Source organism: Protopterus annectens, chromosome 7.part0 (assembly GCF_019279795.1).
Source record: "Protopterus annectens isolate FY-2018-M chromosome 7.part0, PAN1.0, whole genome shotgun sequence".
NCBI lineage: Eukaryota > Metazoa > Chordata > Ceratodontiformes > Protopteridae > Protopterus > Protopterus annectens.
In genome coordinates this window covers 1,210,752,115-1,210,766,708 of record NC_056739.1, presented here as the reverse complement: position 1 = coordinate 1,210,766,708, position 14,594 = coordinate 1,210,752,115, and the positions used below count along the sequence as shown (strand labels likewise).

Here is a 14,594-nt window from a genome sequence, read left to right as displayed (position 1 = left end):
AAATGGGCAGGAGAGGATGCCAGCATCTGACCCTTCGACATGCTAGAAAGAATCATGAGTTGGTATGAGACAGAAAAGTAGTGGGCTTAGCAGGGAAGTGGGCACTCCTGGGGGGTTTTGCTAGTGAGAGATTTGTATAATATAGGAGTGCTTGACCTGCAAAGAGAATGCTTATAAGACAAGGGATATGCTTATAAGACAAGTGCTGAGCTTTTTGAGAAGAAAAAGCTATTTGGAACAAGTGCTGCACTTTTTAGTGTAGGTGTAAACTGTTTAGGTTCCTAACAGAGCAGTTCTAAGGGAAAAATTGAAGAACAGACTTTCTGGAGCCAGAAAGAGTTTAACCTTGTTTAACCGGCGCTGCCCGATGCTGCTCTAGTGGCAACTCCGCGCTAAAGCACGTTAAAGCGTGACAAGAATTACTAAAAGCTAGACTTCCAAGAGGACTACTTACTGTTCAATGGATTAATTAGAGGTCTCCCAGTGTGAAACCTGAAATTGAGAAAAGGAGGCCAAGTAAAAGCTAGCAATTTGGGTGAAATTCAGTTACTGACAGTAACTGCACTACTTGGATGTCAGCAAATATGAAATTTGGAGAATGTAAGAAATAATCAACAAGAAAAGATGAAAACAAACTTTGGCTGTGAAGGAACTTGTAGCTGTTCAGCAAAATGGAGTTCAAGTTTCAGCTCTGGTACAAGACATGACTTTCAGTAATTTAGAGGAAATAACATTTCTCAGGGGTGTTTAAAATAAGTGAAACACTGAGGTAATATATAAAGTCAAATAAAAGGCTGAAAAAATAGAGGCTTTAACTAGCTATTTAGATGAAATAATTAAACTAGAAAAATCAGAGGCTGAAAAAATGGCTGACTGAGCACGAGGCCTCTCAAGAAGAGCAGTTTATAAATAGCATAGTTTTAAGATGGATCATGCAGAGAAAAAGAGATTTTCTGCTGTATCAGGGAACTGGAAAGAACAGACTGCATTAATTTTATAAAAACAAACAAGCAAATGGATTGCTCCACAGCAGGATTTGTTAACTGAAAAGGCACATCATGTGTATGCTCCAAAACTTGTCAGGAGAAAGAAGCCAAGACATAGATTAGTAAAAATGCAACAATACCACCAGAAAGAGTTGCTCTTACCAAACTTGTGGTAAAAATGAAAAGTACTAAAAATTGGGGACAGCAGAGTGTTTATGGAAAATGTTAATTCAGTGACAACTAGACAGGAAAGAAGCACAATTATCCAAGTAAACAGGAAATGTCAAGAGGCAGTTGCCATATTCAAGCTGCTGAATCAAGCTTTCTTCAGAATATTTTTTTCCTGGAGGATCAAAGGCAATTCGGATGCATAAATGGCTAAGGAGGAAATAATGTTTAACCAACAAAGAGTGAACTAGTAAGCAGAAGGGACTCTACCTCTCATTCTACTGACAACAACAAAGCTCACAGAAAGAGTCTGTCATTACTACAGTTTCCATTGTTCCAAAAGAAAATGATCGAGAAACAGACAAAAAGGCATCTGAGCTGACTAGAAGAACCAGGAGTACCTCAGACTTGAGCCAGAGACTGGTGTTGGGAGACAGAAAGGATTAAACATGAGCAACACTGTGGAATTGCTAAATAAATGGGAGACTATACAAGCCTTCAGTACTTTTAGATACAAGAATAGACATATGAAATGTGGCTTTGCAAGAAGTGGATGAAAAAAAATGAATTTTAATGACTGCGTTAATTTGGTGGGTGGAATGTAAAGCATATATCACATTTTATGCAATTAATGTCCAAAAGGACACTGAAGGGACTGAAGAAGTAACCCAAGCAGAATGTTTCTTTGTTTTGTAAACTGCAGGTTATACTGTAAAGTAGTTTTGTACAATATGCAGTAAGCTGTATTTTAAATGTCAGGTAGGGGTGTCTTATCAGTAACTGTGGTATATGCTAAAGATATTAAAGGGAAAAAAAGTAACTTTCTTAGTTGTAAGGCATCCATGCTTTACACTAACAAAGTAATACAAGCCAGACAGAAGCAAGTTAAAGTCAATATAATGTGATTTTAGGCTGTTGGTTGGGGAAGGGATATAAAAGTGTATTGACCACATTATATATAGAATGAAGACAATAACTGCCTTTGTTTTTACAGATGTGGATATCTAGAATAGTGTCCTTGGTTTAATCTCCAGACTTTTTTTATATGAAGTAAGATAAAATCATAAATACCAAGTAAAGTAGTAGTTTTTAATTGTATTTACAAAGTCATTAGGTATTTTTCCATTAGAAAAGGCTTTCAGTGAGAGAAGTTAGCTTTATTCTCAGATGATACTATTTTGCACTTGATAAATCCAGGATATTTTAGTGTTATACACAAATTTTAAGCAGTTCCAAGTCTTTCAGTATATACAATAAATGAAAATAAAACAAAGGCTAGAGCAGCAAACTATGTACTCACATATGAATTGGTTTAGCAGTACCCATATTAAACTTATGGGGACATAAGATGAAATATTTAGCTGTATGGATTAAAATTGATTCTACTATGGCAGATGCTGCTGTGGAAAGAGACTAAACAAAGCTAATAAAAAAATTGTGAAGATGAAGCACTTGACTGTGGATATGGGTATGGACAGTAAGATACAAGCACTGAAAATGTTTCTACTCTGTTTAGTTTTATAAAGGGTTCATGTGTATTTTTATCAACCAGAGAAGTTGTGGATCATAACTAATAAAGAGTTGAAGAAATTTGTTTGGGAAGGAAAGAGGACAAGAGTTAAGTGAGCTAAACTGATTCTCCTCATAGAACAATGTGTTTCAGGATCATCTGACTTAAAAAAAAAATATATATATATATTCTACAGCTATGCAATTAAGACTCGTATATGCAACACAATCATATGGTTACAAGTCAAACAGGAAATGAATGATGACAAAATGTGTGTTGGGGGGGGGTCAAGGAGAGTGTAAGACTTTGGATGCAGGTTCTTAAAGAGAATAAGCCTAACACTGCAGAATATTATATTCATAAAGTAGCAAAAATTATTTTAAGAACTAAGTGAACACAGGAATGGAGAACTGAGATTTTGCCAGTAGGAAAGACAGAAAGTAGGCAAGACGGGGTGAAATTTACTGTAGGAAATTGGCAAAGGAGCCAAGGTTTTGGGAGCAAATAACTATGGAGGGAAATGTAAGTGAGTGGGATGAGGCCAAGCAGATGTTTGGACTGCAGGTTAGAGACTGCCTTTACTACCAGGGATTGATGACATAGTGCAAGGAATCAGAAAGTGACAGGGATAAACGCATGAAAGACCAGATCTGGCAGAGTTTTTAGTTGAGTTTAGAAAGAACAAAACAGAATAGAAGCTGCTGTTAAAAAAGTAATAACTGGTATGGTATATAAAATATTGCATGATAACTATAAGAACAGACCAGAGGTTAGAAAAGACTTGGAGGAGAAAATGGAAAGGCAACATACAAACAATGGGAGTGCATCTGTATGCCACCCAATAATGCAACAAAGTTCAGAGTTTTTAGGATTTTTGCTGGAAAGTAACTTATATGCCCCATTCAGCCTTCAAAAACTTTTTCCTTTTATAAGTAGCAAATGCTTGAGGTGTGAAAAGAAAGAGAAAGGTAACTGAGAACAGAACAAATTGGCAGATATTCCCTACAGAGTACTCCATATGAAATATTGGGGGAGTAAAATGATGTATGTAACTAAGGAAATGATCCTTTTGAACTTGGTTAACGGTTCTGAGTTGCCCATACACAGAAAGACCTTACCTGGTTGAACCGTATTTGCTGCCAAATAAAAGCAATTGCTATCAAAATCTAAACCAAATGCAAATAAAGTACCAAATATTGTAAAGGACTGGAATGGAGATATTAAAAAAAAAAAAAAAAAGGAAAGAAGCAAATTATATAGAAATAAATGGAATTTGTGGGAACAATGCATCCAGAATAATGAACAGAAAGAGGAATGACATTTAAGGGGATAGCAAGTATTAGCAATTTATGTAAAGTTGGACTGAATGAAAATTGTTAAAAAGAAAACATTTATGTATACTGTGCAAATGTAACCAATGGAATATTATTATGGTTTGCTTTCTGTTCTTCTACATGCACCTATGTTGTTTTTTTAAAATGTGTTTAATAAAAATATTTACAAAACGATTTACTTGAGTGTTGCCTCTCCTATAGTAACTTCATGGAAAAAAAACTATTTCAGAGCACATTATACCACATCATAGTTTGGGTTATGCAGTCAAATGAACCAACTAATGAAATGAGAAGGAGTTAATGATGGAGTTAATTATACACAACCCCCACCAAATTCTAAGCACAAGCATGTGCTGTTCGAAGTATCACTTAAGAAAAAGTGAACTGCTACCATGTTCTTCTCTTTATTCCATTATACTGACCCCAAATATTACAAAAACACAACAAAATTTGATACACAGCACTTAGCCCTGCACCCATGTACAACTTCAAAATGTTGTTTGCTTATTCTACACTGTGAAAAAATCAGAATGCCCACGATTAAAAAAACTTGCAAGACTAGTTATATTCAATGCAGCAAAAAAGAATCATTTATCAATGGCTCAGGTAAATAAATGGATACTAGTTGATAGATCAGGTAAAAGGAGTGGTAAATATACATGAGATACAGACGGAGACCTACCACAGGTACTCAGATTACTCACACAAAACAATTAGAATGTTACGAAGTTTGCTTATTTATTCACCTACATAACTGGTTAAGTGAGGTTGGTTAAGACTTATCCAATTAACTGACTTAAGTAACTCATGTATGAGGCTTTTCCATAAACCTTTTTCAATCACAAACTGGGTCAAGTAATACAAACAACACATTCTGCTGACAGTGTCATAGTATGCAAGAATGCATCCAGTAAAAAAAAAAAAAGTATCAATATGCAAGAATGCAGCATGCACAAAAGGATTTTACCTCTACACACAGACAAGTCATGTATTTTGTGCAGGTTTTTAAAAATGCTTGGCATCAAGTACATGATCCAGTATGCTTATATTTTCCATAAGTGAAGAGAATGTGGCTAGATATGAATCTTAAATGCTTGTTTTCACACAAACATGCATTTAAGATTTAGACACATTCACCTTGTGAAAATAAAAACTGTAATCACAGTGCTTAGAGCTTTGCAGACTTAAAATGTTTCTGAACACCCCCGTCTTAATTGGCTCATGGCTACTGATCAAAGTTATAAGTCAGGAAAAAGGTGATGTTGTACAATAAAGTGAATACAAGACAGTGGAGCATGTGATGACACCCATTACTGGACAGACAATTCTTATGGAAGCTTGCTGCCAGCAACTTGGCGACTAAAATTTTCATCCACCCGGTAATTCAAAAACATTTTTTAAACCCTGACCAATCCCCCAAAACATAATGACTTCACCTAGCCTGATACTGTATTTTATCAAAGTAGTTATTTCTTTGATAACTTAGTGTAGAAGATGTATGCATCAACAAGGGCTATGAAACTAAATATCACTGGCCCAATAATGACCACAAAATACATCGGGATCCTCATACGATGACTGTGGAAAATCACTTCTCCCAGTATAGATGCATAACTAGAACGACTAACAGGAGTTTTTTGACGTTGTATTGTTGACACAACAAATTCTGCTACAGCAGTTTCTTCCTCATTTTAAGGCCCTCACAGCTATGCCTGAATGATGGCACAGTGGGGAAAGCCAACTATGGAAGCCAAGATTTATTTCAACCTTCTAATTTTTCTACAGAAAATTGTACAGCACACCTGACACTCCAATGAAGAGCTCTGAAGTTCAAAACTTTTTGAAAAACTCTGCATAAAAAGCCAAATGAACCTTGGGATATTTCAAATTATTATGAACAAGCAAAAATGCAGTCTGTCTGTACTTTCTTGTTAAAGGGCAAATTACCTGTTCCGGGTCCGGGTCCTTCTCTGGCGGAAGGTCTGAATGATCTACTTTTGAAGGATCTGGTTTGGGTACCTGGCTGGAGTCTGGATTATTAGTGCTGTGTTTTTCACTGATGTGGCTTTCCAACATGAGGCGCGTAGTGAAGCTCTGTTTTTCATCTGTGCAATAGCTTAAAATGTAGAAGGTTAATAAATACAATACCATAATGAACTGCATCAATGGCACTTATTTCTAAAGCCACTACTGTATGTAAACAAACTTAACTTTATATTTAACTGCATATGACCCTTACCAAAATACATTTCTAAGTACACTACCAGAACTACTACCATTTAACAAAGACTTTCAAAAGTGAATCTCCTAGCCAGGCTCTGTGGCATACAGGGATAAAGTCCTGTATATGACCAGATGACTAGGTAATCTGAGTTTGATTAATGGTTGGGTGCTGGAAGAGACAGGTAGGGAAGGAAATGAGTAAACTGATTATACCAGCTTGCCCATCATGAGGAAAGGGAGATGGAAGTTCCAGCTGACCAACTACTTTCTGTGCATGTAGAGGCTTGCGCAAAACCAATCGTCACAAAACCATCATGATGTGAACTCAGCAGTTCCATACTGGTGACAGTCTCCAGTGTGATGTGTATGAACACAAATACAGCTGGAAGGCATACAATGCTCTCACAGTGATGTGGGTGTTCACATAAGCTGCCAGAAGAGGGGTTAGTGCCACAACAAATATACCCTCATTACCCATATGTGCAAACCACCTTCTTGGCTACTAGTACAATGGCTCATGTTTTCTTGGTCCATTTTCCCCCTCACTGGGAAATTAACCAGGTCAGGTGAACAAATGGGCTACACTAATGGGGGAACATAAAATTCTTGTCAGACAAGGTGAGAAAAAGCTTTTGGGAGGGGGTGAATTTTCTTTTAAATGCTTAGTCTGACTTAGTCCTTCAGCTTATATGACTTCATATACAAACACTTTACATGAAAATGGGATAAAATTTGTTTTATGCCAAACTGAACTAAATTTGATGACATGTCTGGGTGTAAGAAAGACCACATTTATTCCTCAATTACAACATATATTCTAACAAGCACATCTATCCATATTACCAAAGAATAAAAATGAAAATAACAGAAGAGTAGCTTTTCAGCTGACCTGCATGACTGAGCAAGAGCAACACGTTTCATTTACAAAATAATTCTAAAAGGTCTGGTAACATCAAAACAATCCAATACATTTACAATCATCAAAGCAAACCTCTACTTAAATGTACACATCTTTAAAATGATGTGCCTGATCAGAAAATTTACAGTACTACAAAGGAAGAATGTCTTGCAGTGTGAACTCAAAATGAAAGTCATAGCCTTGTTCTTCCTTGCAAACAACTTCTGTCCACATTTTTTTACTCAGTACTAGTGTCAAATGTCATTCTGCAATCATTTTAAGATGTTGTACTTTTGTTTTCCAGCAGTACAAACTACATAGCAAAACGCCACAGCTCCATCTGTTTTCTGTACTACTTCAGCATAAGCTATATCATTCAGAGAATACCATATCTGAGGCACACAGCACAGCACAAACAAAACAGTGTTTTTCAAATACAGTAATCAAAACCATGGTGATGTATGTCACTTCATCATTACAAAGTGCAGAAAAAAAGAAGTTATGTACCTACCATAACGTTCCATGTTTGTTGTCCTTCATCTGGCCTTCCCTTCTTGCTGGTTGGGTTCAGAGCCGATCCTCGGCTCGAACTCGGCCGATATACAACAGCTCGAGAGCTTTTACTGGCTTGAGGCTACCCCTTATTCCAACATGCCTAGCAGCAGCTACCCAGATCTCGCTTTGTAATAGCCCACACTAGACATATAGTAAGAAAAAAACTTTTTACTAAGCTCTTACACCAAGGTAAGAAGGGAAGAAGAAAGGACAAGTATGGTTAATTAACCTGGTATGTCAGCAGGAAACTCAGCCAATGTAACCAATAAAGAACTCCTCTGAACCTCCAGGAAAGGGGGAAGGAGGGAGGGACGCAAGGAAGGAAGGCGAGATGAAGGACAGCAAACATGGAACGTTATGGTAGGTACATAACTTCTTTGTTATGTTGTCCCATCTCGCCTTTGTTCTTGCTGGTTGGGACCGCACCCCCAGCACCTGGTTCTCTGGTGGGTCACTGGAACAAACTCTTCAGGACCGTGGAACCAAAGGATATCCTATTCGGGGAGAACACATCCACTTTGTATGAGAGATAAAGGTATGAGGATTTGCCCATGTCGCTGCTGCACAGATTGAATCTAAGGGCAATTTAGCTTGAAAGGCAAAAGAGGTGGCTAAGGCCCTGGTTGAATGTCCTCTGGGTCTTCCAGGAAGCGTCCTTTTACGCAAACCATATGAATAAGTGACTGTGTCCGACAGCCATTTTGATAAAGTCACTTTAGAAACTGGATAACCTTGCTTATTGTTAGCAAAGGATATGAACAATTAGTCTGATCTTCTGAGGTATTTGGTTCTGTGTAAATACAAACGTAATTGTCTATGAACATCCAGTTGGTGTAATCTATACTCTGCCTTGTTGCCACATTTTGGGAAGAACACAGGAAGCTCAATGGACGGGATTTAAGTTATACTCAGAACAAGCCTTTGGCAAGAAGGAAGGACTGGTCCTTAGAGAGACTATTTTTGTGAAAAAATTAGATACAGCGGGCAAATACACAAAGCATGTAATTCAGAAACCCATCTAGCTGAGGTTATAGCAACCCAAGAAGAGGGTTTTCCAAGATAGAAACTTCAAGGGGCAAGATGCTGCTGGTTCAAAGGGGGAAGTACCAATGAAGCTAAAACCAAGTTTAGGTCCCAGGGGAACATTTTAAAAAAACTGATGAGAAACTAGAAGGATTAGTAGGAGATCAACCTAATTTTGGCTTCAGAAGAAACAAGAACCTTAAGGCTATATTGGGACAGGAAAAAATGAAAAGAAAAAACGTATTATTAAGGAAGGTACGAGATCATGTGGCTCATGCAAAGCATGTGGTTTTATTAACAAGGAAACTAGTTTTAAACATCCGGTCACACAAAGGAATTTTGAATTTAAGGCTACATGTAGGACACTAGATATTGTTTATCTTGCTGAATGTTAGCTATGCTCATGCTTTTATGTAGGAAAAACAATAATATGTTTAAGGTTAGGATCCTGAACATTTATCCTCAATCCAAACCAAAAATCAACACAATGCACTATATAGGCACATTAATGAAAGAGAGAGACATCACTAAGTTTAGGGCAATATGGAATATGCATAAGAGTTTTAGAGGGGGAGATATAAAAACTATACTGAAAGGGAAGAAACAAGCTGGATAATTGAGCTTCAGGCTCATAGATATCCAGGGCTTAATGAGGTTATTCCTATGAAGCATGCCTTGAAGAACAGGCTGGTACAATACTGAAATGTGGTTGGTTGTCAGTATGAATATGATTGGCTGTTACTAATATAAAATGAATTTTGGGACTTTCATAATCTATCTGATGAAGGGCAAGAGCCCGAAAGCGCTTATCACAGGACTGGATATATTGCTTTTCATAGTTTTAACATTGTCTTATTAAACTATGTTTTATCAATTTTACATAGTGTTGATCTACATAGATTTTTGTTGGACTGTATTGCTGTTGTTCGGAAGGCAAATCTTTAGTGTGCTCTCCATATCTTTTCTTTGTTGGATACTTTGCCTTGTTGCCATAATTTGGAAAGAACACAGGAAAGCTCAATCGACTGATTTAAGTTGTACTCAGAACAAGCCTTTGGCAAGAAGGAAGGATTGGTCCTTAGAGAGATTCTATCTTTGTGAAAAAACGAGATACGGCGGGCGAATAGACAAAGCATGTAATTCAGAAACCCATCTAGCTGAGGTTATAGCAACCAAGAAGAGGGTTTTCCAAGATAGAAACTTCAAGGGGCAAGATGCTGCTGGTTCAAAAGGGGAAGAACCAATGAAGCTAAAACCAAGTTTAGGTCCCAGGGGGAGGGAGGTTCTCTTACCAGGGGCCGTAAAAGTGTTGTACCACGTAAGAATGCTCTGCGCAACTTACGGGACATAATGTTAGAACCCAAGTCTCCCATGTGAAAATTGGAGATGGCAGCCAGTTGGACCCTAATAGTAGCTGCAGCTGCCCCTTTTTCAAAGGTTTCAGCTAGAAAGTCAAGAATCTTGTGAACAAGAGCCATAAAAGGATCAGTGTTATTACTTCTGTCCCAGTAAGAGAACTTCTTCCATTTGCTAGTGTAACTCCACCTAGTAGTGGGCTTGTGGGAGGACACTAGGATGTGTTGTACAGCAAGGGAAATGTTTGGGAGCCTGGCTAAGACTGGAAGTGGAGTAACCAAGCAGTCAGCTTGAGAGTTTGAAGGGATGGATGAAGCCTGCCTGACTGGTGCGTCAGGAGGTCAGGAACTGGGTTCAGTATCCAAGGCTCCAGTTGAAGGTGATGGCAAAGAAACGGAAAGCATATCTGACAAGGCCAGTAAGGAGCAATGAGGATGACTTTGTAACCCAACAATTTTGCTTTCTGAAGTACCGTCAGAATGAGTGGGAAGGGTAGAAAAGCATATAGTAATCCCGAGGGCCAATCCTGAACAAATGTATCCCTGGGTGACTGTCCTGGAGGAGGAACTAAGGCAGAGTAGCTGCTGCATTTGTTGTTTAGGGGACTGGCAAAAAGATCACAGCATGGCTGGCCCCATTTGTGGAAAATCAAGTCCACAACTTCTTGCTTCAGGGACCACTCGTGAGGCATGAGGATCGCCCTGCTAAGCCTGTCCGCTATCACGTTGGATTTTCCAGGAATGTGCGCTGAATTCAGAAAACGTTGGGAAGACATCGCCCATTGCCATACTTGAAGTGCCTCCTGACACAAAGGGTAAGAGCTTGTCCCACCCTGCTTGTTGGTGTACCATACCACTGACACATTGCCTGTCTGGATTGCAATGGTCCCTGTAGGTAGAGAGTCTTGAAGTGCTTGCAACGCCAGAAGCACCACTCTCATCTCTAGAACATTGATGTGCAAATGGTACTCGTGAGGTTGCACGTCCCTTGGACAGTCTGTCCCAGATAATGCCCCCCGCCCCATCTGGGAAGCATACGTGGTCACTGTGGCTAACGGATGTGGGTCTAGAAAGGGTCTGCCCAGAGTCACCTGGGGGGAGACCAGCCACCATAGTAGGTCCTTTTTGCAAGATTCCGTGATCAAGATCATGTGTGACAATGGCAATTCCTGGAAAGACCACTGAGGAAAGAGAAGCCACTGTAGAATCCGCATGTGGAAGTGTGCTAAAGGAACTAGCATAATAGCTGCAGCCATTGAGCCCAGTATTTGTAAGACTTGTCTTGCCTGAACTCTCTTCTTGTTTATGAGAAAGGAAACTTGCTGACGAATGGCTGACATCCTGTCTAGAGGCAGTTTTGCTATCATGAGTCTTGTGTCTTAAGTCTGCCCTATAACGGTAATAGACTGACAAGGCAACAAGGCAGACCTTTCATAGTTTATTGTGATGCCTAACTGGGAATATGTTTGGATTGTGTAGTCCCCGTGCCTTGATTAGTTGATGGTCGGTGGTAGCAGTGAGGAGCCAGTCATCTAGATATGGAAATACCTGGGATCTTAGACGCCTCAGGTGAGCCGTTACCACTGCCATACACTTGGTAAACACCCTGGGGGCTGTGGTGAGACCAAAGGGCAGGGATTTGAACTGATAATGACTGGCTCCCAGACGGAAGTATAGGAATCTCCTGGATTGCCTGTCCATTTTTATATGGTAGTATGTGTCCTGGAGATCTATGGAGCACATCCAATTGCCCTGACCCAAGAAGGGAAAAATGGACTGCAGTGTCACCATCCGGAACTTTGTCTTTTTTACCGATTGGTTTAGCTTGCTGAGATCCAAGATTGGTCTCCAGTCCCCTGTCTTCTTTGGAACTAAAGAACCTTGAGTAAGTTCCGGATCCGATTTGGTCTGTGGGGACTTCCTGGACGGCTTTTTTTTCTAGCAATCTTTGAATCTCTAGGAATGCATGATCCCGAAGGCTTGGTGGAACATCTGGGATAGAATGTTTGTCTTTTGAGGGGGACTGAGAAAAGGGAATTTTGTAACCCCTGGATATTATCGACAGTACCCATGTTTTTCTCTCATGACAGACTGCCAGGCTGCTGGGTACAGTGATAGTCTGCCCCCAACTGCCTCTAGAGGTGGACAGCCGGGCCTCCCTTCAGGAGTGCTGGAAGGGCCCAGAGAAAGTATCTCTGTCACTCTGCTGTTGCGGACCCCCTCTGCTGTGAGAGCGGTGTCTTCCATTGTTGTTTCCCCCTCTGCCCCTGGGGGGAAAAAAATCACACGTGTCAGGCGAAGATCCCTGGGATTTTCGGAACCACATTTTCCCACTATTCTGACCTTTAGGACAGGGTCTAGATGGAGTGGAAAAATGGAACCCTATGGCAGAGAGAGTCTTGCCATCCTGTTCACACCTGGTGAGTCTCTTTTACCTGAGGCCTGAACAAGGATGAACCATCAAAAGAGGTTTTGGCAAATGAAGACTTAAAGGGCTCCTCAAATGGACAAAGGCACATCCAGGAGTGCCTGGGTAAAGCTACTCCAGTATCAGCTGCCCTACTCGCTCCATCTGTCGCATAAGAAATTAGCCTCATGGAGGAGTTTACCACAGAGGTCAAGGTCGCAAGCTGGGAAGCTGCCCTGTTCGCAACTCCCTCAGCTGTAGGATCTTGCAGGTTATCTCCTAGCTCCTTCAGGAGATACCTCTGAGGTCATGTGAAATGTGACAAGTAATTCAGCGATCTAAGATTAAAAGTCACTGAAGAAAACATACGCTTCCCATACCTGTCCATTGTACGAGACTCTTTGTTCGGCGGATGGACACATGGAGAAGTTTCCACAAGTTCCTTCTTGGTGGCTGCTGCCACCACCATGGCATCAACAGGGACTCCCTTGGAGATGAAAGACTTATCTTCTGGAGCTGTAATAAATTTATTGGGTCTCCTTGGAACAGGTTCCATGGTCTCTGGAGCGCTCCATGCCTTTCGACTCACTACAGACAAAAGTGGGTTGAAAGGCGGAGACACCCAAGAGGTGGAGGATCAGAAACCAAATGCTTCCAGGTATACGGACTCGTCCTCAGTAGGGACATCCAGCAACCCCTCTGTCTAAGGATTTCCAAGATGTCTGAAAAGGAGATATCCTCAGAGGGGGACCATTCTGACTCATCCAGGTCCGTATCCGAAGTGATAGACTCAGGGGAGTCTAGATGCTTCCTCTTACAGTTCCTTCTTCCGAAGGACCTCCTCTGAGTGTTCGGGGGAGGTTTTGAAAGAAGTGGAATCACCCAGTGGGGTGTCCTGGGGCACAAGTACCCTACGCTTGGCAGGAGGAGGGACAAGGGCTGGCACAGACACCAAGGGAGAAGGAGCCAATGGAGCAGAGGGTGGAGCAGTCTCAGGAGACAGCACACTCATCACCTCAAAAGCACCATGGTTCCGAATCTGAAGAGCCCGAAGATCTCCTTTGAACCGTTAGCGAAGGCTCCGAGGCCGATGTAGGAGCCGAGCTCACCTGCACCGAAGCTCTGAGAGGGAAAGCGAGGTCAGACAAGGGTCCGATGCCACTTCCTCCCTCGGAGCCGACGAGAGAGCTTCGGTGCAGAGACCCCTTGACGAACTGAGACATCAAGAAGATCGGAGCGGTCACTGGAATCAATAAGGGAGAAGAAACTGGAGCCGTTCCACCACCATGACCTCCATGCACTCCAGCTCTGAGCTCAAGAGAGTTGGAAGAGGAATTGATGGAGAAGCTGGGAGGGTCGGAGGAGCCAAATCCTTTTGGGCTGGACTACAGAGTAATTTAACAAGTGCCTGTGACTTGAGGAGCCTGTTGACAACTCTCTCCATGTCGTGATCTGAAAGTCTGGAGGACCGAGAGGAGTGTGAAAAGGAATGGTGACTGCACACTCCAGGTTGCACCAGAGGAGATCGTGGAGCAGAGCTTACCGCCTCCAAAGAGGGAGACCTTGATCTCTTATGTATCTGAACCGGCTCAGAGGACACAAATGGAGCTGCTGGAGACTTAGCTTTGTTGGAGCCAATGCTGGGAGCCGACAGAGCCAAAGGCTTCTCAGTAATGTTTGTCTGTTCCGAGCTCGGAACCAATGGCTTGGAGTGTTTCTCGGACAATTTGGCTGGCTGTGGACCCTGAGACGAGGCATCTTGAGGGTTCTTCAGGAGGCCACGTAGAATAAGCTTATTTTTTCTTTCCTTCAGGACTCGAAGTGAAAGCATGACAGACTGCACAAGAGTCCTGCAGGTGAACAGTCCCTAAACAGTAAGCGCAACTCGTGTGCCCGTCAGTAAGGGACATTTTCTGGCAACACTAATCATTTTTTAAACCCAGAGGGTTTAGACTCTTTAGACATAAGAAGCACTAATCAGGGAAAAGGTTTCAACAGAGAAAAAGTACAGTTGTGTACACTTACCATAAATGCAGATGTTCGAGTGTATTCACTGTTGCAGTCATTACATTTGGGTAAACTGCTAGCAGGTTGCCCTCAGTCGGCTTGATTAACAAAGTCTTGGGTCCTGAGTC

General features: G+C 41.1%; 1 protein-coding gene across 1 annotated transcript in view; it reads right to left on the bottom strand.

Moving 5' to 3' along the window:
• ZNF592 (zinc finger protein 592) overlaps window positions 1-14,594 on the bottom strand; it is a 1,193,995-nt gene that overhangs the window by 69,857 nt on the left and 1,109,544 nt on the right. Inside the window, exon 7 of the mRNA XM_044077837.1 lies at window positions 5,946-6,114. Within this exon, the coding sequence (XP_043933772.1) occupies window positions 5,946-6,114 (169 nt within the window). The remainder of the gene's footprint in view (window positions 1-5,945; window positions 6,115-14,594) is intronic.